This window comes from Alternaria infectoria (assembly GCF_024043175.1).
Source record: "Alternaria infectoria strain BMP 0036 chromosome Unknown scaffold_2, whole genome shotgun sequence".
Taxonomy (NCBI): domain Eukaryota; kingdom Fungi; phylum Ascomycota; class Dothideomycetes; order Pleosporales; family Pleosporaceae; genus Alternaria; species Alternaria infectoria.
Genome location: NW_026250691.1, coordinates 1871629 through 1895881, shown reverse-complemented (window position 1 = coordinate 1895881; position 24253 = coordinate 1871629). Strand labels below are relative to the sequence as shown.

Below are 24253 nucleotides of genomic sequence, written 5' to 3'. Positions count from 1 at the left end.
GGTTGTCCTTGACAAAGTGTAGATGAAATGTTGCCCCGACGTATACATCACCGTCCTTACATGGGGCTGCTACTTCAAGCACTACGTATACTGCCATTGTACCCAACTCGGGATAATTAGGTCACTTCGCGACGCGTCCCGTTACGCTCATGCAGAGCCATCCTCAGACGAAACAGACCTAGGTAATGGCCATCGGGGATGGATCTCGCCGCAAAGTCGATGACATATCCTGACAGTGAAAGTGAGTCTAGAAGCCGCTACGCAAAGATGTACGACGCGTCTGAGCAGGTAAAGGTGATGCGTGATACTGGAGCCTGAAGACTCACCATCACCGGCAATGTTCTACAGGCGCCCGGACGCCGGAGTTCTCCCGACAGCAGGCAGAAGAGGTGCGTGCGACGCTACTGAGGCTCACGTGACGTCTAGCGCGCCAAGGCCAGGGCCAGTATATATTTCTGCCGTCCCTCTGCCTCCTCTCCTGTTCCCCAGCTCTCTTTGCCTTTTGGCTTAGATCAAGTGTAGTATCTGTTCTTTTCAGTTTAATCTCTGAAACGTAAGCGACCCCTACCCCCTTTACCGCCTTTATCGCTAACATTTCCCAGGTCACTACGGTGACTTCAAGATTATTCTTATTTTTGAAACTAGTCGAAGAGGCTCTGGGCTTGCTCACCTTCTTTGGCACAGTGTCGCCAGTATTTCACTACCTCTGGCCGACGCGACTTTTTCATTGAGACTACTGGCTTGCCAGTAGCTTAAGGAAGGAGTTTGATCGTGATCTTGAACTTGAACTTCATTGTCAATACCGTCGCCATTGAATCAAGAGATTGTTAGCTGGATGATGTCAAGGTTGTTATTGATGTGATCCTCATTGCGTGAGCGCAACGATGATGCATCCCTAAGTATTGCATAATCCCTTGCCTGAGATGGGGCCTTTGTATTCGTCATTTGCATCTAGATAAACGTGAGAGCATTACTATGTTTGTGTCGTGTGCTCTGTGACGGCCATTTAGTTCCCGCCCTCAAAGCAAGCCCTGACTAAAGTTATGCGATGACACGAAGCGTGTGTATGGGATGCCGTTTACAAGTGCTTAGAGTGAAGTCACGGTATGTTGCGTAGTAGTGGTGGCGCACGCATGCTTATTTGCCCTTGAAAGCGCCGCATTTAAATCGTAGGACAATTGTGCTGAACTCATTTAGTGTGCACTCATGCTGTCTAGTCGAGATACTACTTTGGAAAGAACTGTTAGCCTATTCCATGAGCTTGCAGTTGAGTAAAAGCAACTTTGCGCGGTGAGAAGTGAAAGACCGAAATTTTGTAGCTTGCCGTGACAAACAACGTCGGCTCAATCCTCTACACGAACTTCCTTGCAACAACACCCCGATATCAAAATACACGTCAAGATGGCAGCAAATTCAGGCATGGTCAATCCGGCCATCTTCCAGGATCTTCAGGCGCGCGTAGACGAAGACACTGCTACCCGGGATGTAAGTGGCGGCCGAAGGAGCTGCACGTGATAGCGTACTCACAACGCGACAGGAGCTGCGCGACATCATCCAGGCGCTTGAGAAGCACAGTAAGCACATCTAATAAGAGTATCGAACTATACTGACAGCACTTAGATCGCAATGTCTCTTTCGTGTTGTCGAGAGCCCACTCGACGCCGGTCAACGAGCGTGAGTCGCTCTTCGCCTGTCCAACGACACCACGACTAATTTGACTGCAGTACCCGACATCCTCAAAGCTGCACAAGAGCCTATCGGAAATGTGATCGACACCGTTGGCAAGCTGTCGCAGGCTGCGTCAAAGATGCCGTATTACAAGTTCAACAACATGTGGAGCCGTCAGATGCAGGGCGCAGTAAGTTCATCAATCACACCATGTCGCCATCGCAATGCTGACAACACGATAGTGCGAGAGCGCTCTGTTCTGGGGCTGGCTCGGCGGCTACAAGTACGATGGTGGCGAGGTACATTGCGGCCGTCTCTTGACCATCGAGGAGCTCGGCGAGATCTTCAAGAGTACGTTCAGGATTATGGTGCACATGCGCAATGCTAACTACTGCAGTTCCCGTGAACCTCAAGGACCGCGATGAGTTCCACCTCTCGCTCGAAGAGTACCTCCATTCTCTTATGACGCTCGTCGAGGAACTTGTTCGTTGCCTCGCTCAGCTCCAACCCGCATCAATGCTGACAGTGACAGACACGTCTCGCACGTAACGCCGTCACTCTCGGTGATTACGAGCGTCCGCTTCTCATCAACCAGTTCGTGAAGGACTTGCACGCTGGATTCCAGATCCTCAACCTCAAGAACGACAGTTTGCGCCGCCGTAGCGATGGGCTGAAGTACAGGGTCAAGGACGTGGAGGACGTCGTCTACGATCTGTCTTTGAGGAACCTGTTGCCCAAGAAGGGTGAGCAGAAGCAGTAAAGGTCTGCAAGGTGATGCTGAAGGAATGCTACTACCCAGATACATGTCGCACGAGAAACACGCTACGAGATGAGCAAAAGCGAGGGCAAAACAAATAAGCAGTCAATAAATTCCATTACCGTTCACACTTCTCTACCACTTCGTTCAAACCATAGAGGTGCTCGAAAGATGTCCGCTGTTGAACCAATGAGCGAGCAGCACGGACATGATCACGAAACTTTCCGACGCGCGACATTCCTCCGCAACACCCGCGACTACAGCAATCCAACAGGCCAGGCGCCACTTCCGCTCCTTTAGACGCCGCTCACACTACCTTGCGTCGCCAATTGACATATTCATCACGTTAACAGCAGCGTGCATCGTTATCCTCCATCTCACTCGTAAACATGGCCAGCACAACTGTCATCAACGCCAACGCGACGGCAAAGGTTCAACCCTCCACGGCGCCGCCAATTGAGCCATTGAAGAACGATAGTGCACGACTTTACACGCATATACACCCGATACTCGTCCTCTCGGTCTATGCCTTCAAGTTTCCCGCATTGGTCGCGGACCCGGTGCCGACGCTCCTATCCACTCTGGCGCCGCTCGCCGTACTACAAATAGCATTCGTAGCAGTATGCCTTCCACCAACAGGAGGCACACCTTCCTTAAAGAACAAAAAGCCTGGCGAGAAGAAGGGGAAGGCACCTGGCAAGCTGGAGCAGGGACTCAACTCGAAGATTGTCGTACGTGTACACTCCCACTCGTACAGCCTACACTAGACTCGCGACAGCCAACCAAAAGAAAACGTTACTGACTATACGATACACAGCCGGCATTCTTATCCCTCCTTCTGACTACGCTCGCCGCAACACCGCTCCTCACCGCGACCCTCGTTCTCTTCGGCGCGCCTGCCACCACGCATCACCTGCACACTCTCCTCGCTGGAGCCCACATCGCGCTGCTCAGCACACTTCCATTGGTATACGTTCACGGTGTAGACGGCGAGACTTGGAGGCAGATCATCGCGCTACTTCTGCCGATGGATGAAGTCTACGGAGGACTGATTGGTACCGTGCTCGGTGCATGGCTGGGCGCTGTACCCATCCCCTTGGATTGGTAAGTACTTGACTCACTCCAGCGTTGATACCGGAGTCGACAGCGTATTTGCGATGAGCATAGCTAACGAAACGCAGGGACCGCGAATGGCAGAAGTGGCCTGTCACCATCGTTACCGGCGCTTACATTGGATACGCAGTTGGAAAACTGCTCGGTGGCACACTGTTGAAGGGCAAGAAGATCATGTTTGACTAGAAGATCATGTGTGGCTATATGATCATGCTTGACGAGCGGGTCATGGTCCTCATTGGGATCTTTCTTTTCCTGAATGGATTGTCCGGTTGCCTGTACTGATGTGTGGATACTGGACAACGGAGAGTTGTGGGTGCGGCGCTCTGTCCATTTACAGGTACTGAGGAGCGAGCGATCATAGCCAGCTACCTTTTGCGACGATATCAATACGATCGGCTCGCCTACATGCTCCAAATCGAATTTTGACAGGGTTACACACGTCTCTCACAAGGTACAGAATTATTCCGCAAGATTACAAGTTGGTACGAACCGCGCGGATACTGCAGGTACTACAAGCGTCTCGTCGCGAGGCGCCGACCTAATAGCTCTCGGAGCTCCGACCGATGCGAGCTTCCTCCACAAAAGCCAAGCTTCCGCCCGGCATTCCCAAAGCGGCAACCCCGGCGCAAACACGACCCTCTCTCCAGCTTCCAGCAGCCCACTTATCTGAATGCAGTATACCCAAGCCTAGCATATCATTCTGACATCGTTTCGGGCTAATTTGAGCGCGTTTTTAGGCTTCTAGACGCGTGTTGAATACCTGGCACCGAAAAATTGAGTTGACGGGGTGTCCACGAGCGGGGTTCATGGTCATGATGTTGATCGAGGCGGGGGATGCGGGGGACTTGTTTAAAAGGCACGATGCCCGGCTGAATTGGCGGTACGCCGCGTGTCTTGATTGCTTGGATCCAATTCCGCTATTTTCGAGTTGGGTACACGTTGGCATACGTGATTGAATTGAGGTACGTTCTTCGTCCGCCCCCGGCTTCACACTACGGTTGTCAAACACACCTGCATTACAGTCGCTAACAACCTTCAGACTTTTGAATACTACACATATCCATACGAAGCGCTACAATGTCAAGAAAGCATTTCTTTCCCAACCCAGAAGGCGTAGTCCTCCACAACCTGCGCTCATTATGCACACGCAACTCCCACATGGCGCTCGATGAGGCCAACCGCGTCGTTTACAATCTCTCCCACCCTCCAAACCAGGTCACTCTTGTATCTGGCGGCGGTTCAGGACACGAGCCGGCATGGTCCGGCTTCGTCGGCGACGGCATGCTGTCAGCTGCTGTGTGCGGTGACATCTTTGCTTCTCCCAGCACCAAGCAGATCATGGCTGGAATACGGAACGTGCCGAGTAACGAGGGCGTCATACTGTGCATAACAAATTACACAGGAGACATGCTGCATTTCGGTCTTGCCAGAGAGAAGGGGCAAGCACTGGGCTACAAGGTCGACGTTGTGTGCATGGCGGAAGACGCTGCCTTGGGTCGCGAGAAGAGCGGCAAGGTAGGTAGGAGAGGACTGGCTGGTAACTTGTTGGTCATCAAGCTGGCTGGTGCTGCATCACAGAAAGGCTGGGCTTTCGAGCGGTGTAGGAAGATTGGCGAGTTGGGTAACTCGCAGCTGGTTACTATCGGCACGAGTCTCGATCATTGCCATGTGCCTGGTCGAGAGGCATTCGAGAGTGTGCAGGACGATGCTTGTGTGGTTGGTATGGGTATTCACAACGAGCCTGTAAGTTTTGCTATCTCATCCCAGCAAGCTTAAGGTCGCGAACTGACTTTTCCAGGGTCTACGAACCATCTCTCCGATGCCCAGTCCCGAAGACGTGATCAAAGAGATGCTCCGGTACCTTCTCGACCCCTCCGACTCCGACCGCGCATTCGTCACCTTTAACCCCAACGATAACGTTGTCATGCTCGTCAACAACTTCGGCGGCCTGTCAAACCTCGAATTCGACGCCATGGTGAACCTCGCCCTGATAGCCTTGAAGCGAGATTGGAAGATCGTGCCGACACGCATCTACGCCGGCGTACTAGAGACATCGCTGAATGCCCAAGGCTTCAGCATCACACTCGGCAACATGAGCGGTATGGCAAAAGCCATGGATCTCAAGGACGAAGATGTCATGGAGTTGCTGGACGCACCCACAAACGCCCCAGCATGGCCGAAGAACGGCTACCAGCCCCTCAACATCAACAAGGAAACCGAAGAGCTCCGCAACAAAGCCAACGCCGCCGCGGCCGACAAATCCCTCCTGCACAAGGGCCCCGCCACACCAGCATCACTCATCCCCGCGCTCCGTCAAGCCTGCAAAGACGCCCTCGCAGCCGAACCCACAATCACGCAATACGACCTGCAAATGGGCGACGGTGACTGCGGCGAAGCCGTAGCCGGCGTCTGCAAGTCCATCCTCGCCAATATCGACGCCGTAGAAAGCTCTCCACCACCCATCCTCGCCCTCCTCGAAAGTATAGGCGAAAACGTCGAAGACGTCGGCGGCTCCCTCGGCGCCATCCTCTCCATCCTCGTCACCGCCTTCACAAACGCTTTATCAAAAGCCACTCTATCCCAAAACGCACCGCTGGATATCTCTACCCTCGCTTCCTCCGCGTCCGTCGCTCTCGAGAACCTCAAGAACTACACCAGTGCACGGGAAGGCGACAGGACGGTCATGGACGTGTTGATCCCTTTCATCAATACGTTGGCTGAGAGCAAGGATCTGAGCAAGAGTGTGGATGTCGCGGAGAAGAAGGCGGATAGCACGAAGGATATGAAGGCCAAGTTTGGGCGCGCGACGTATATTAGTGAGGATGGGAGCGAGAGGAGTAAGATTCCTGATCCGGGGGCGTATGCGGCGGGGATTTGGCTGAGGGGGTTGGAGAAGGGGTTTGGGGGGTCGTAGGGTAGGCTTTTAGGGGATGTGGTGTGGTAGATGCGCGACGCGAGATTCGCTTAGTTGGAATGATGATTGAGAATGTTGTGCTCGTCGATACTTCTTTGCCTGGCAGTGATCTGCTCCATTGATATCGTGGAAATGCAACCGATAGATGTTATCGTACTTGCCACGTAAGCCGCCAACTGTTGGAGTCATTCACAGCACAGTGGCTATTCCATCTCTCATGCGGCCAGCGACCACTGCCATCATACAAGTCCTTTGGGTCCACAGACTGGCCCATATCAAAGTCGCACTTGATCACCGAGGAACCCTTTGATATATCTTGCAACTCCTGCCACGCCAGCCCGCGTGGATCCCAGAGGTAATCCGAGTAATTAAAGCCAAGAGCATGCGTGTTACCTGCGTTCCCGTTCTTCGCTACTTTGTCGAGCGCCATCTGCCAGGCTGCCGCTTCTTGAATGGCATTGGCTATCTCTTTAGTGTCTTCAGGCGGCGTGTCAGAGTAGAAGGTGAGGTTGAATGCGCCCTTGGGTATATCGAATGCCGTATGTAGTGCTTTGAACTCGGCGATCCAATCCCAAAGTGTCTTTAGTTCTGTGCGACTGTCAGCCTTAATTTTGAGCTTTGAGCTTCCACAACACCTACTGTCTGCATGATGCGCATGCTGCCGATGCCAAGCTTTCATATGAGGTTGACGAGCTTCTTCGACAATGGTTTTCATGAGATTGACGCGACGATTGATGCGAAGCTTGGGATTCTCTTGCCACAACGGGATGAAGCCCTCCGCATGGCACATGGGGAAGAATCTGGAGCGCCTATCCTCGTCTATTTCGAATCGTCGGATTTGCCTGCGGGTCTTCGGGTCGAGGGCGTTCCAGAATCGTATTGCCACGGCCGCTGCGGAGAAGCAGGATGACGGTTTATATTCCTTCATAACAGGCCTTCCATCGATCCGGCTGAAAGCGATTTCGAAAGGGTTCGTTTTCCTCTGGAATTCCCAACAGGGCGCTTGCTGCTCCGGATCGGTCTCTGATAGCACCCAGAAATGCAGTTGGCTTATAGCTCTGAAGAGTGTTCCGGGGAGATCCAAGCGCTCTTTCATTATTTTCACGGCGCGGGAGACGAATCTCAGCTCCGTAGACCAGGGCTCTGTAGCCGTGGGAGGAGTGCAGCGCATGTATTCCCTACCTGGCCCCTCCCTATTTGTGTTTGCTATCAACTCCTGCAGCGCGTCCCTATACTGAGGGAACCCTTCCAGGATCTCATCGGCTACACTTGGGGTGATGCACTTAGAGAGCTTCACCAGAGCCCTATGACGATCGAAGGAATGCCCTTTTGTTACTCTCCACGAGTTGTAAGCTTCCCTTGCGAAGCGCTTCTCTTCGGTAGTCGTGGCGTGGATGGTGTTGTGTTGGAGCGCTAAACCTTCCGTCTCTTTCGCGATCGCGCAGCATGTCAATCTTAATGATAGATCAATGTGATTTCCATCCACTGCACGCAAGGTGTTCGTGGTTGGATCGATGCGATAGCCATCACGCGTCGTGAAGTAATGCTTGTAAACCTCGTCTCGCAACTCCTGTGGTAGCCTGCCGAGGTAGCTATTGGAGAGCGAATCAGACGCTTTGACACCGTCGTCTGCATCAGACATGATTTTTGGCTGTGGACCCGGTAACTTTTGGACCGGAATTGTAGGTGAGGAGCCCGCTCCCCAACCTCGTTAAATGCCACCGTAGCGTCCCGCTAGTTATGAGATACGACCCCACATCAAAGATCGCATCTTGCCGAGCTGCCTCGCCTCTCCGCAACTTTACCATCGCAACGCATTCTCCGACCCTCCGCGACCCACGACCACAATGGATCACGAACTCAATCACGTTTCAGTGCTAGCAAAGCAGGGCATCGTTGGCCTGCCCGCAGAACTCCGAGAAGAGATTTATGGATACTATTTCAGACGTGAAGATGGCTACACTTATAACCCAGCGACCAACAAGTTTGTCGCATCGCATCAGGAAAAGAACGCAATGGCACTCGCGACAGTAAACAAGCTCATCGCGCAAGAAACGCGCGACTTCGTGGTCAAATACAACGAGATACATTTCACCACGGTTGCGCTACCTATGACGAAGCCCAATTACTCGCAGATCCGTCACCTCCTCACCGAGCTATCCAATACGCAAGACAGAGCTTTACGAAGACTGCTCACAATGTCAGATTGGTACGACGACGCTGCCCGTGACTACGTTCGAAAAAACCACGCCCAGTTTCTACCCCTCCTTGATCACACAAAGACATTGCGTGACACGGATGTCGACAGGTATAGAGAACAGTGGAAGGAAGTCCCTTCTATCACCCGCGATTTCATTGCATCAACACTGGATACCATAAGGCCGCGGTTTTGCCCAGGCTCGGCAACAGACCCGCCGGAAATGCCGCACATCTATCTGAAAAGGCTTTTGAAAACTTCACAAGGCTCAGCAGTCGAGCCGTGGCTGATTCCCACCGACGACGAACTCGACGAGCTGCAAAGGAATGCAGACGAGCTGCGACCATATGCCCGCTCTGCATACGGCATGAACGAGTTCTTCGCAGAACACAATAGGCGGTTTTCAGCTGCTGCCGTTGCTATCGGATATATGAAGCGTCTTCGCCCAGAAGCTAGGAAGAAGATACGATGGATTGTACTGGAAGAAGACGACGACTCCATTGCATGGCCTGAGTGTCACGCTCGAGGGCTCATACCTTTCTGCCGAGAGAACGGACATTTGCGCATCGATCGCCGAATCGATATATAGAAGAGTTAAGCAGAGCCTACAAATAGTACTTAGTCTAAGATCTTAACCTGTGTAGAAGTCTTATAAAAGTAAAGCTGCTTTACTTTATAGTCTTAGCTCTTCTTCTATATTTTTAATACTACTCTTTTACTTTATACTAAACTTAAAACTCTATCTACTAGTTCTTACTAAGTTATATACTATTAATTAGCTTTACTACTATATTTACTATATTTACTTTTTAGAATACTATTTCTCTATTCTTATCTTAAAGCTAAGTTATTAATAAGCTTCTTTATACGCTCTATATTTATAACTATAAGTATATATTTAGTTTTCTTTTAGTAGTAGAAGAAAAAAAAAGTAGTAGCTATATAACTCTAGTAGTTTATTAGTAAGTCTAGTATATTAAGCTAATAATATTAGTTACTAAAGCGTACTAGTAGCTTCTTATATATAGGTTTAGTTAGCTTTAAGTTAAAAAAAACGTATAAAACTTTTTATTTACTACTATATTATTAGAAGTAGCGTAAAACTTAGTTACTATAGTACTTACTCTTAAATACGTATACCTTATAGACTATATAGATACTAACGCTTAATAATAGTAAGACTCTTCTACTTAGTTAAGTTATTCTAGATAAACTAGAATATATATATTATACTATACTATTAGTCTTTTATAAAGAACTATAGGTATCTATCTAGAGTCTAATTAGCTTATATTAGGTTTTACTAAGGTAAATTAATAAACTTATAACTTATCTTTATACTATACTAAAAGTTATTTAGACTTATTACTATTATTCTAGCTTTATAAATAGAGTAAATATTACTAAACTCTATACTCTTTTATAGCTATTTTAGCGCTATCTATAGCGTAAGAGGTTTTTAGTCTTTTAGTATCTTATCTTTATTCTTATTTTCTATATATAAACTACTAGTGTAGTATAGAATATTTGTTGCGTCTAGAAGCATAGGAATAAATAGAAGATAAATTATTATATTATAAGCTTACTTAGAAAGCTCTCTTAAGTAGTAAAGCTTCTAAGAGCTTATTTTAATCTATGCTAGTATAATTACGTACTGTACTCTTAAGAAGTATCTAGAGGTGCGTTCTATAATATACTCTTTAAGTAGCTTACAAGAGTAGACTGCGTAGTTATAATAAGCTCTTTTATTATAGCTAAGAACGCTAATTACGTACTTATTAGAGCGTACGCAGCGCTAAGAGCTTGCTTAGCGCACGCGCGCTAATTATAATATTACTAAAAATTATTTAATTAGCTAAACGCTCTCTACTCTTTACCTAAAATAAGAGTAAGTATCTCTAATTTTTATTAGTACGCTTACTAACTCTAGTAGTATACTCTATTATACTAATTAAACTAAGTATACCTTTTTATATCTATCTCTAAGCTTTATAGTATTATATTAAATAAGAATAAGTATAAGTATAAGAATAGCTGCTTTTCTAAGAATAAGTAGTCTAGTTCTAGCTCTATAAGCGCCTCTAAAGTAACTTCTTTAAGTTTTAGTTACGTAAGCGCGTTAAAGGCTAAGCTATTAAGCTCTAACACCTCTAACTTCTCTAAGTATCTAGCTACTTTCTCTAAGATAGATAATTATAAGCGCTTAAATAAGCTTTATAGTGTTTCTAGAGGCTTTTCTAAGCGTAGTTCTTTTAGTAAGAAGTAGAGCTCTAGTTCTATAAGTGCTTCTACTTCTACCTATAACCTATTTACTACCTTAACTTATACTTTTAAGAAGTCTAATCTATTTACTAAGTATAGTAATATAGTTACTTAAAAGTAGGCTAATAATATTTTACGTTATAATAAGCGCGCTGCCTAGAAGTACGCTAATAAGTAGTACGCTTACAACTTTAAAGCTAAGAATAAGGTAGAGTAAGAGCATTATAACTAGATTACTTATAAGTGTTATATTACTAGTTAAGCTATAGAAAATAAGCAGCGTTTACGTTGTAAGCGTAATAAGTAAATTAAGCGCAACTTAGAGCGTAGCAACAAAGATTCTAAAGCTAAGGTAATTACTAAAACTAAGTATATTAAGTCTAAGAATAAGCGCTTTATTAATAAGTAGCGTGCTAAGTAAAAACGCCTTAAGATTCTACTTCTAAAGGCTATTAAGCTCTATTAAGAGATAGTTCTAGAGAAAGTAATCTGCTAAGCGTAGTAGTCTACTAATTCTATTAGCGTAATAGAAAAGTATAATAATAAGTAGGCTAGTAAGACTACTTAGAAAGAGTATACTAACTATAATTCTAACGTTGCTGCGCTCTTTTAGAAGCTTTCTAGTAATTTCTATAAGTATTCTACTAAAGTTACTATTATAGTTTCTAGTTCTTTAGCTACTAGTAATACTTATTCTAATATTCTCTTTCTAGGTTTTTTTAGTTCTAAGAGCTCTACTTCTAAGAATTCTATTACTATTCTTTCTAACGCTTCTAAGCTTTCTACTAAAGCCTTAGATAAGCTCTTTATTTCTTAAGAGAGTAGCATAGTTTATAACACTTTACCTTTCTCTAGCCTTACTTCTAAGAAAAAGTATTCTTTTATTATTATAAGTAGTATAGAGAGCTCTCTCTTTAATCTAAAGCTCTCTATCTAGTCTAATAGTTTAGATATTACTAATTCTTCTAATAAGTATAATAATAAAAAGTATAATAGTAAAGAGTATGCGCTTAATAAAGATTCTAATAATAAGAATAATAGAGCTTTAGTAACTAAGTCTGCACGTAAGCGCAGCTCTAAAAAACTTATTTTTATTACTACTAGTAAGCTTTATAAGATAGTGTGCCTCTAATACTTCTAGTCTATAAGTACTAAAAAGGCTACTAACTCTCTCTATAAAAACTACGTAAGTATTAATAAGAGTAAGAAGTCTAAGTGCTATCTTACTAGTGCTATTAGTAATTATAAATATAATAATGTATACGTATACTCTTTTTTAAGCTTAAGAAGCTTTACTAACTTCTTTTTAGATCTAAGTATATAGAGAAGGTTACTAAGCGTATAGTTAATTAGTTTTATACTATAGAGTAGAACTTAAAGACTAGTTATCTACTTAATATTAAGAACTCTTACTTTTGTAAGCTTATCTATAACTATAACGCTGCTTTTAAGTAGTGCTTTAAGCATAGCTATATAATCTAGAAGCATAGTAAGAAGTAAAGCTTTAATACTTTAAAGATAGAGCGTAATACTAATAAGTCTAAGAATACTTCTAGTATTAAGTAGTTTTAATCTAACCTTAATAATAAGACTAATAATGCTTCTACTTCTAAGCAGCGCTCTTCTAGTAAGTTTTATTCTAGTACTCTAACTTCTTAGTGCTAATAAGCTTTATAGAACTTTATTTAGTAGTTAAGTAGGTTAACTATAATAAGACTATAGATAATAGTATAGTGCTCTCTAATAATAGCGATAGAAGAGCGTCTTCTAAGACTATTACTAATAATACTATTATAGTTACTTATAAGAGTATTACTACTAAACTTAGTTACGTATTTATATCTATAGAGAAAGTTATACTCTCTTAGTTCTTTACCTTAGAGTTTAAGTATCTCTAAGCTTATAAGAATACTGCTAATAACTAGTAGTACTCTCTTAACTTTACGCTTAGATAACTAAAAAAGTATTACTCTAATTATAGTTCTAGGTATACGCTTTCTTATCTTACTGCGCTCTTTAGAGCGTATACTTTAATAAAAGCCTTTTCTAATAAGTAGTTTTCTATAGGCTTGTAAGAGAGACTACGCTTAAAATATACTTTCTACTACTTTCTAAAAAAAGTAGCTAAAAACTCTTTTATGCTTTATAAGCTTTGTAATACTACTAATAATTTAATATTCTTTATATTTAACTGCTTTTTAAAGTAGGTAAATTACTAAACTAATAGATTTTTAGTAAGCCTATTAGCTAGCATACTCTTAGTCTCTAGGTACTTAACTCTAAAAGACTCTTTAGTATACTCTTGCCTTAGCTATATATTTTAGATATTAATATATCTAAGGCGTATTATTATACGCTTATTAGCGCTAACTACTAAGCGTATAGTCTACTAGTTATTATAGAAAATTGTCTACGCTACTTCTAAGGTAAGTGTAAGCTTTTAAAATAGCTTCTTAAGAGCTATTACTTCTTTACTAATATACTTAAGAGTAAGAAGCTTTACTTCTATAGTTAAAGTTATTATAGTTACTTATTATACTACTTTCTAAATAATAGCACCTCTAAAAAGTATTATAAGATAGCCTTATAAAGAGCGCCTAGTCTCTAGATTATCTATAAAAGAAGTGTTACTGTAAATTATAAGCTCTACTCTAGAGTGCGCTCTATAGTAGATAGTCTAATAGTAAGTCTTGTATAAGTATATAATTACTTAGTTAACTACTTCTATATACTCTTTGCTTAGATTTATAAGAAAGTGTAAAAGCTTTAAAGTAGCATATGCTATATTAGACTATAGTATAATAGCTATATAGAGTAGTAATCTAATACGCTCTTAGTAGTCTTTAACTACTTTCTTGTCTACTTTACCTATTAACTTTATAAGCTCTTAGCTTAGAAGTAGTATAGTAAGGCTTAAAGAAGTGCTTTCTAAGTTAAACTTCTTAGTAAGCTTGTCTAAATACTTATTATATATAAGTATTATAGTATAAGTAGTATAATTGCGTAATACTCTTACTTCTAGAAACTATTTAACTAGGCCTTTCTTCTCTAGGTTGTATACTACTTTTATTATATTAGCAACTTATAAAGCTTTTTAATAAGTAGTATAGTAATATATAAGTAGTATATTATTAACGTAGAAGAGTAGAAAGATCTTTCTTTATTTATTAAAGAAGAGATAAGGCTCTTCTTTAGAAGTAATAAGACCTGCTTTCTTTACTATACATAAGAGCTCTTTGTACTAGAGTAGTAAAGAGTTCTTTAGTCTATAGAGAGCACGCTTAAGCTTTATATACTTACTAGGCTTTTTAAAGCTATCTAGTATATTATATACTATAACTAGCTAGTACTCTTAGTGTGTATAAAGAAATGCTTCTATAATATTAAACTAGAGAATCTCTAGGTTAAACTTAGCTACTATTACTATTACTATTCTAAAAGAGTGTAAAGTAAGCGTTACTATATACGTAGAGTATATAGAATTAATTACTTATAGATCTTCTCTTACTACTACGCAAGCTTTATACTTAATAAAGTAGCTATTCTAATTAATCTTATATACAAATACCTACTTTAGTAGAAGTAGGCGCTCTTATACTAAGAAGCGCTTAATTTTCTTCTAGGTACCTACTCTATAAAGTGTGTTAATTTTTTTCTTACAGGCTTTATAGAAGAGCTTACTATATAGATAATTACTAAGATCTTTATACTTCTTTAGAAGCTAGAGTAGTTAATTATAGTATATATGTTTAGATAGCTTGTGCTTCTATAGAAGTATATTGCTTAAGATTATAGCTACTATAATTAAGTAAATAGTTATAAGCTTTCTATAGTTTTCTTCTACTCTATATAAGTATTAAAGAAGATAGTTTAGAAGATTATTATTTTATATACTATTCTATAGATTATATAGCGCATAAACTCTTAGTTCTTCTACTTCTAGTTCTTTGCGTTGCTCTTTAATTCTAGAGCTTAACTACGTTAGTTTTCTATAATTACGCCTTTAGCGTGTTAGTCTAGAAGTAGGTAGTAGTTCTATTTTACCTTATTCTAGAGAAGTTCTAAACGTAGAGCGTGCGTAGAAATATAGTGTGCTTAGAGGTACTCTATTCTAATAAGCACTATATACCTTATTTTAATAAAAGCTCTCTATATTAGAAAGCTGTTTATTACTTAGTACTAGTAGGCGCTCTTCTCTAGTTTAGTATACTTTCTAGGCGTTACTATTATACTTTTAACTAGTTCTTATAGTCTAGTACACTCTAGGCTCTAGTATTTACTTTAGAGTAAATAGGCTAGTATGCTCTTAAAAGTTTATATAGATTTCTAGTAGTTAGCTAGCTAAGCTTTCTACTTATATAGAAGATATATTATATACTACTTATTAATTAGGCTAGCTAGCCTGTTTAATAGTAAGCTATAATATACTACTCTCTAGCTTCTAGATAGAGTTTTTAAAAGTATACTAGTCTTGTGTTTTGCCTACTACAGCGTAGAGCTAGTTAAAGATATCTTTATATACTTCTTCTACGTTATATAGCTTATTCTTATATAGAAGATTAATAATATGCGTAAGCTCTTCTACTAAGTGCTTCTAGCTACTTTTAGCGCTACTCTTGTAGAAAAGCTTCTTATTAAAGCTTACGTTTCTTATTATAATTATTTAATTAAGCTTTAGAACTTATATTCTATAAATATTAGACGCTTTATATTCTACTAGGTATCTAATATAGCCTTTTAGTACAACTTTAAAGTTACGCTTGTCTCTTTTAGCTACTTGCTCTCTGTTAAGTAGGTAAGCTTTATAGCTATAGACGTAGATAGTGCTCTAATCTAGGTAAAGGTTAGCTATAATAGTATAGACTTTCTTACTATACTCTATATACTATGCGTTAAGTATAGTGTTAGGTGCTAAGAGATTATAAGTATGTAATAGGCTTATATTATATAGCTAGGTTGCTACTTCTACAATATCTAGCTAGAGCTTTTTAGAAAAATTTGCACTAACTCTTATCTTAATAGACTTAGTAATTATCTTCTAACTTACTCTTTCTACTTCTCTATTTAGTTTATAGGTGTAGATAGAAGTGCGCTCTATAATAATACTCTGCTCTTTAGCCTATGTCTTAAAGCGTAACTTACCTCTCTAAGGTAGCGTTATAATATTATTATTTTAGATAATAACGTAAATATTAAGCTTATACTAAGCTATAAAAAAGCTTATAAAGTTATAAAAGACTCTTATAATCTCTATAAGCGTTTTAGCTTAGAGAGTATATTAATAAATCTTACTACTGTAATTATCTTTAAGCACTATAATCTAGAGCTCTTTATTATAACTAGCAGAAAAGTTAAAAAGATTCTATAAGATTCTCTAATAAGGTCTTAGAGCTTTCTTACGTAGTTGCCTAGAAATGTGCTACCTTACATAAGTAATAGCGTAATACTTGCACTTACTTTAGCTTATCTTCTTAATATATATATTACGCGTATTCTTAATAAAGGCTTAGAGCGCTTCTAGACCTAGGTAGCCTACTCTTGCATGCTAAAGCTTCTCTAAATTAGACTAAGAAAAGCTTCTCTAGAATTATTATAAGCGCTAGTTATTAGTTACGCTTATTATAGTTAGGTAAAACTTTAAAGAATTATATTTAATAAACGTAAGCTTATGCTCTCTCTTAAGCTTTACTAGTATAAAGTTGTTAGCGAGCGTTTCTATACAAAGCGTTAAGTCTAACTCTAGGTACTATAGTCTAGCTTTATTAAGAGCTGCTTCTAAAATAATATTAATGTAGAAACCTTCTATAAGCGCTACGCTTATTAGAATAAAGTCTTCTATATATAGTTCTCTTTTTCTAGTTAAAGTGTTTCTAATTCTTTATATACTATATTTAAGCACTTAGAAGAAGAAGCTTTCTACTTCTATAGTGTAGAATTTATGTACTCTTATAAAGGTTTTTAGCTTAAGTAGAGATATATTATTAATAAGATATACTACTACTTTATTATCTAAGATAGTGCTTACTAAGAGTAGATAGACGTTAAAATCTATAGTAGAGTATACACTACTAATGCTTAGCTAACTTATAATAAGAGTAGAGTTAATAAGTATTACCTAAATTAACTCTAGATAGACAGAGTTTAGGCTCTTAATTTATACTTACTATAGAGTAGTCTATCTCTTCTTATTAAGAGCTCTTTATAGGCTATTATACTTTAAGTCTCTAAGCTTAGTAGTAATCTTAGCCTTAGCTTTATTAGAAAGCTTTAGAAGTTTATCTATAAGCGCTGTTTCTAAACGCTTATATATAGTAGTAGACTACTTATAGTACTATCTATATAGGTAATTCTTCTTAGACTTCTAAAATAAGTTATTATTATTAGAAGCTTGTTATAGTGCTTTTATAATAGCAAATATACTACCTCTACTAGTAGAGTAAGTAGTATACTCTTAGATTAGCGTAGTAAAAATCTTTAACGCTTATTTAAGAGTAACCTAAGTTCTACTAATAGTAAGAGCTTTAATAAGGTTCTGCTACATAGAGCGCTTCTATTCTAGAGTAAGCCTAACGCTAATTACTTCTAAATAGTTCTAGATAGTAAGCGTATTATTAACTTTAGTAAGTTTGTACGCTTTAGCTTAGGCTAGAATATAGAAGTATTTCTGTTGCTAGCGCTTAGCGTTAACACGTTCTTATTACGCTTTCTAGAGGTGTACTCTATACTATAAGCGTATAAGATTCTTAGTATAGTTCTTCTTTAGAGAAAGCGTAGACTTAAGGTGTTTAATAAGTACTTATAATGTAGCCTCTTTCTCTATAGAGATAGAAAGCATAGTAAGAGCTAGAAGCTTTAGACTAATAGTCTAATTAATCTAGTTCTAAAGATACCTAATATAAGTACTCTTTAACTGCTATTTTGTTACTTATACCTTATACTTAGTAATAGATAGGTTATACTTATTAGCGTAGAGCTTATTAACTAAAGCGTTCTATATAATTACTACTAGCTCTAGAGTAGTTAGAACGCTTATCTAGATAGAAGTAGCTGTTTTAGTATTAGAGTTAACGTTAGCCTAAATTTCTCTGCTTAGAGCATAGAATTTAAACTAGGTAAACTACTTAGGCTAATACGCTAAGTTAGTAAGCGTAAAAGCTTTTATAGAGATTGTTGTAGAGTTACTTATTATAAGTAATAGAGTAGTGCTTCTATAGAAGCGTAAAGATTAGTAATAGAATTAGTAATACTATGCTTTGTTAAACGCCTTGCGTCTTAAGCATATAAATATAGAACTATATTATCTTCTTAAAGCGCTAGGCTTATAACTATTACGTCTAGAAGTATAGAAATAAATAGAAGATAAATTATTATATTATAAGCTTACTTAGAAAGCTCTCTTAAGTAGCAAAGCTTCTAAGAGCTTATCTTAATCTATGCTAGTATAATTACGTGCTGTACTCTTAAGAAGCATCTAGAGGTGCGTTCTATAATAATATTATTATTATAATTCTTAACTTCTATAATAAAAGTACTATTATATAGTATTTAGTAATTAATAAGTAGAGTAAGAGTAAAATACTAGTCTTTAGAATTCTATTTTAGAATAGTTATCTTTGTAGTTTTCTCTTATATAGACTATACCTTTATCTTATTCTTATTAGGTAGTTCTAGCGTTTCTAAAGTATCTAGCTATAGTTTACTTTTATAAAAAGCTATTTTAAGTAATATATTAGGTATATTAAAGAGTTAATTAGAATTATATAGTAGTAGTGTTAAACTAGGTAGAAAGAAGAAAAAGATTAGAAAGAAGAAGTTCTACTTATATAGTAGGTAAGTAACACTAGTGTATAATTATATAAGTAAATTAGATAGTTATATATTTTATATATTATATATAATAATCTAAAGATAATCTAGAGTAAGATAAGCTAATTATAACTTTTATAATCTTAATAATATAAATAATAAGATACTCTTATAAATAAGAGAATCTATAAGTTAAAGATATATATATAATATACTAGGCTAGTTTGTATATATCTAGGTAAATTACTTAGATATAGACTTTTTCTCTACGTATTTCTCTATCTACTTTTAATATCTATCTACCTTTTTTTTTTCTTTATTTATTTTACTATTAACTACTTTAGATAGAGCTATAAGAATTAAGTTCTAGAATATTATAGTATTTATTAATTTGTATTTACGTTATCTACTTAGCTAATTAGCACTAATATATACCTACTTTACTCTCTTTACATTCTATAGCTAGTTAACTATTAGTTATCTAGAATATCTTTCTCTAGGTAGAATATCTTTAGAGAATACTTTAAATAACTCTATAAGTATAGTAGCTAGAATATAGCTAAGATAAGATTTTCTTCTTTTATTCTTCTTTCTAGCTTACTATTTAATATAATTCTTATCTTAAGTTATTAACTATACTATCTATTCTAGCTATATTAAGTTTTTAAAAATACCTTTTTTCTAAATTACTATTTTAAAATTATAAGATATATAGATAGAGCGTAATCTAATAATTTTTTTATTTTTAGTATTACGTAACCTAAGAATTTTCTTATAGTTTTTTTTACTACTTTTATCTTCTATATTATTACTACTCTAGCTATTATATTCTTTTTCTTCTATTTACTAGCTATAGCGTAATTAAGTACTAGTTCTATATAGGTTAAAGGCTTAGAATATCTTACTAAGAAGTATTACTTCTATAAGATTATTAAAATAATATAGAAACTATACTATACTCTTAAGTGTATTCTATCTATAGAGTTCTTCTTCTATAGTTCTTACTATATTAATACTTAAACTATAACTAGTAAAGTAAAGAAGCTATATTAGCTAGAAAAACTACTCTATATTTTCTAATTCTAGTTTAAACTTCTACTAGTATAAATATAAAGCTTTAGGCTACTAAATTTTATCTATAGAGATAAAGAGAATCTATTAGAAAATATTATCTCTAACTAGAGGTAGTTAGTAGCCTAGAATATATACTAGCTAGTGTATAATAGAAAAAAAAGTATAGTAATTAGCTAGTAGTAGAGTAGTGCTATAAAAAGGTATCTTTAAGTACTTATTAAGTTAATATAATAATACGCCTTAAGATACTATATAGATAATAATACTCTTAATATCTATAAGATTATAATATTTATATAACTATAACTATATAATATAATTATTCTATAGTTTCTTTAACTTATCTACGTTTATAATAACTATATTATCTAAAAGATGTAATTTAGAGAAACTCTCTAGAGGTAGTATATACGCTTTTCTATTCTTTTTAGAAAGTTAATTAAACTTCTACTAAATACGTTCTATAGCTACTTATAGTATAGCTATCTTACCTATATTAATAACTAGGTTAGTTTCTATATCTATGTTTAATTTATTATATAGCTTAGCTACTTTAATTCTATTAGTTTCTCTAGATAGTTCTAATACTTTCTCTAGATTAAGTTTATCTATATTATTACTTAACTATTATCTATAAATATTAGCTTTCTAACCTATATAGGTATTATCTAACGTCTTTAGAAGATACTATATAATTTCTAAAACTATAGGTATATAGTAGGCTTAGTAGTTTACACTATATTAATATTCTTAGAAAGTGTTTAGATTTCTTTAATTACAGGCGTATAGATTAAGATAGAAGTTTATAGTATCTTTCTAGATAAAGTAGTTAAACTTTTCTTTTAGCTAGAATACTAAAATAATAAAGCTTTTTAATATATAATCTACTTTATATTATATAAAGCTATATATATAACTTTCTTTATTATTAAATTTCTAAGTAAAGTTACTACTATATAGTTAGTATAGCGTAGACCTAAGTTAAATTAAACTTTCTAACTACTTATAGATACTTATAGTTTTCTTTATAAGCTAAAGAATACTATTTACACTATTACTATAAAGTTTATAACTAAAAATATATATATTAGACTCTTTTAAGTAGATAGAATCTCTTTTATAATATATTATACTCTTACTCTATAGATTATAAAGCGTTATAGTAGCTATTACTATCTAAGCTAAAAGACTACTCTATATATATTAAGGCTATATTAGTGTATAGAGATAAGTAGGCGTGTAGCTAATATTCTACTCTAGTATCTTTATTCTAGCTATACCTCTTACCTCTTCTAGTATAGTATAGATAACGTTTAGCTTATATAGTAGTTAAATAAGGTATATTCTACACTATAACTATAGGTAAGTATAAGTAAAGTCTAACTTAATATTAAATAGCTAACTATAAGATTATTATATAGCCTACTAATATCTTATAAAATTATTATAGTTATAATCTATCTTAAAGCTAGTATCTTTAGTCTATAGAAGTACTATACTATTAATATAAGTAAAATCTAGTTCTTTAGAAAGTTAGTAGTAGATAATAATAGAATATATAATTTACTACCTTATATAAGAATAGCGTTAACTTTTTTAGTAGTAATAATAGTGCTAAGATTAGTAAAGATATCTTCTTCTACTATTCTCTCTTATATAATAGTAAGACTATTAAGAGTAATAATATAAAGCTTTTTCTTAGAATTTATATTTATAAAGTTATTAGCTATTATAGATAGACGTAAATACTTATTAATAAAGTACTAATTAGGCTATATTAATATACTATAGAAAAGAGCCTTAATAATGTAGACTTTATACTATAATTATTTTCTTCTACTAAAGTAAGCTATAAGTAGCTTTAACTTATAAAGTAAACTAAGATAGTAGATAGAAATAAATCTAATAATATCTTAATTATTGTAATATACGTAAAGCTATAGATATTATATCTATATAGAACTTTATTATACTAAGCTAATCTAGCAGCGTATAGTTTCTACTAGAAACTAGTTTAGACTTTATACGTATATAGCGTAATCTTATATAATAGTATAATTATATTATAGTAGCTATACTTTATATTATAATAGTAGCTTATATATAAGGTATAGATAGAATTATTATATAGAGTTACCTACCTAGGTATAATTATAGTAATCTTAACTAGCGTAACCTATAGATAAGAAAAATTTTAAAGTTTATCTTATTAGAAATATTATTATATAGCTTGTATTTAGTAGTTTTACTCTACTTTATATAACTCTAGTAAAAGATAATATAGTAAGTAGTATTATAGGCGTACTAGATAAGATTATAGCTTTTATAACTAGCTATATAAATATAAGCTAGATAGTTTTTCTACTACTCTACACTCTTCTTATAAATTAATTTATCTAGTATATAACTTATTATAACTATATATATAAATACTATTAGTTTACTTTTCTATAAGAACTATATCTTACTCTTTTTATATCTAATTTAAATAGTAGTAATAATACGTAGAGCTAGTAAGAGCTATCTAAAGCTAAAATTAGCGCTATTATAAGAAAAGTAACTATATATTATCTATAATATATTATAATCTAGTACTTTAATTAAGGCTTTTTAGAGTAAAGCGCTATTATTAAAGTTCTTAACTATCTTTAATTAACTATTTCTAATAGTTTAGCTAAGAGTAGAGTATAAGATATAAAGAGTACTATCTACGCTATTAATAAGTATATTATACTATATCTTATAGCGTACTATAATAACTATATAAAGAATATAAAGAATATATAACTTTATAATAAACTTTATAAGCTATATAGTAAGTCTAAAACTCTAATCTATATAGTAATAATTATTAATAATTATAAAGACACTATAGACGGCTAAGCTAAATATAGTAAAGTAATAAAAGTAGATTAATATAAAAGTAGCTATTAAAAAACTTAAAGCGTATATAAGTACTATAGTAGTAGGTAGTAACTAGGCACTAGCTAGTAACTAGGCACTAGTTACTTCTACTATTATAGCTATCTCTAATATACTACTATAAAGTAGTAATATAATAGTAGAAAAGAAGTATAAGTTAACTTTATTATCTCTAAAATAGGTAAAATTTAGCTAGTCTTATAAAAGTAATAAAGTAGAGAAAGCTAGCTCTAATAAGGTTACTAAATATAGTAGAGACGTTTCTATAGTTAATACTTCTTTAGAAGAAAAAGAAGATATAATACTATATACTATTATTATTAGAGCTAGAGATAATTAATAATTAGAGATAATTAAGTATATTATAATTAATCTTCTATAAAAGAAAAATTAGAATAAAATCTCTAGCTATATACCTAAGAGCTAAGTAATTACGTGTCTATAATTAAGTAATTATAACTACTCTCTAACTTTAATATACTTTCTAAAGTAGTAAAAGTATTAATCTACTCTACTAAAATTAATTCTATTAAATCTACTATAATTAGTATACTTTAGTAGAGTTTAGGCTTAAGAATCTAAAGCGTAGTAGTAGATTATAGCCTAACTAAGCGTTTAATTATACTTAATACTAATAGTAGTAAGCTCTTACTTATTTAAATAAGGCCTAATAGTCTAGAAATTAACTCTATTAGTTTAGAAATTACTTTATAATAGTCTAGAATATAGCTAATAGCTATAGAAATCTAGACATCTAACTAGTAAGAGATAATTCTAATAGTAAGATCTAGGCTTCTAATCTCTTTTAGGTAAGGTTTATAGCGTAATTAAGAGCTTAATAAGCTAAGCTAGCTACTTATATAGATACGCGCTTAGACTAGAATTAGAGACTTTATAATAATAAGTTCTCTAATTCTTCTCTCTTCTACTATAATTATTTACTTCTATATTATTAAAACGCTTAAGCTAACTAGCTAATAAGCTACCTATCTAATTAACTTTTCTACTTAAGATTCTTAGCTTTTAAGTCTTAGCACTCTTAAGCTTTACGCTTAATTCTTTACTCTACTTAATATACTACTCTACTTACTTTTCTACTCTACTTACTTCTCTATTCTTTTTATTACTATAGTAAGTTCTTACTCTTATACTTAAATTAATAGCTAACTATTATAATTTAGTCTAATAATCTAACTTCTAACTCTAACTCTAGCTATAAGCGCTAGCGCTCTAGCTTCTACTATAATAGTTATAGAGAAAATTAAGCTAGAAATAATAGATTTAGATAATTAGAATTATAATTACTACTCTTATAAGATTAGATAAAAGTAGTATAATATATATAAGTAAGCGCGTAAAACACTAGTATAAAAGAGAGAAAGTATGTAATTAACCTAATAGGTGCTTAAATACCTATTATAATATACTCTCTAGGTAAGCTACGTTATACGTAGGTTATCTACTTTTAGCTATATACTACTTATATAAGTATTACGTAATTAAGTAAAGCTATACGCGTCTAAACGCGCGTAATAAT

General features: G+C 36.0%; 4 protein-coding genes across 4 annotated transcripts; all 4 read left to right on the top strand.

Annotated features, from left to right (window-relative positions):
• Positions 1-1401: 1401 nt before the first annotated feature.
• J4E92_002039 (uncharacterized protein) lies at positions 1402-2428 on the top strand (the record flags this gene model as incomplete). Its single annotated transcript, XM_051493445.1, has 7 exons — positions 1402-1485; positions 1538-1574; positions 1621-1674; positions 1725-1858; positions 1911-2019; positions 2066-2151; positions 2201-2428. 7 exons carry the CDS (start codon positions 1402-1404, stop codon positions 2426-2428), a joined length of 732 nt encoding a protein of 243 aa, XP_051356676.1.
• A 386-nt stretch (positions 2429-2814) lies between these two features.
• On the top strand, positions 2815-3724 carry J4E92_002038 (uncharacterized protein; the record flags this gene model as incomplete). Its single annotated transcript, XM_051493444.1, has 3 exons — positions 2815-3156; positions 3243-3529; positions 3607-3724. 3 exons carry the CDS (start codon positions 2815-2817, stop codon positions 3722-3724), a joined length of 747 nt encoding a protein of 248 aa, XP_051356675.1.
• Positions 3725-4699: 975 nt separating this feature from the next.
• J4E92_002037 (uncharacterized protein) lies at positions 4700-6455 on the top strand (the record flags this gene model as incomplete). Its single annotated transcript, XM_051493443.1, has 2 exons — positions 4700-5284; positions 5340-6455. The coding sequence occupies 2 exons, from the start codon at positions 4700-4702 to the stop codon at positions 6453-6455; spliced, it is 1701 nt and encodes a 566-aa protein (XP_051356674.1).
• Positions 6456-8302: 1847 nt separating this feature from the next.
• J4E92_002036 (uncharacterized protein) lies at positions 8303-9241 on the top strand (the record flags this gene model as incomplete). The annotated part of the gene is made up of 1 exon (XM_051493442.1): positions 8303-9241. The coding sequence occupies one exon, from the start codon at positions 8303-8305 to the stop codon at positions 9239-9241; it is 939 nt and encodes a 312-aa protein (XP_051356673.1).
• Between the last annotated feature and the right edge of the window lie 15012 nt (positions 9242-24253).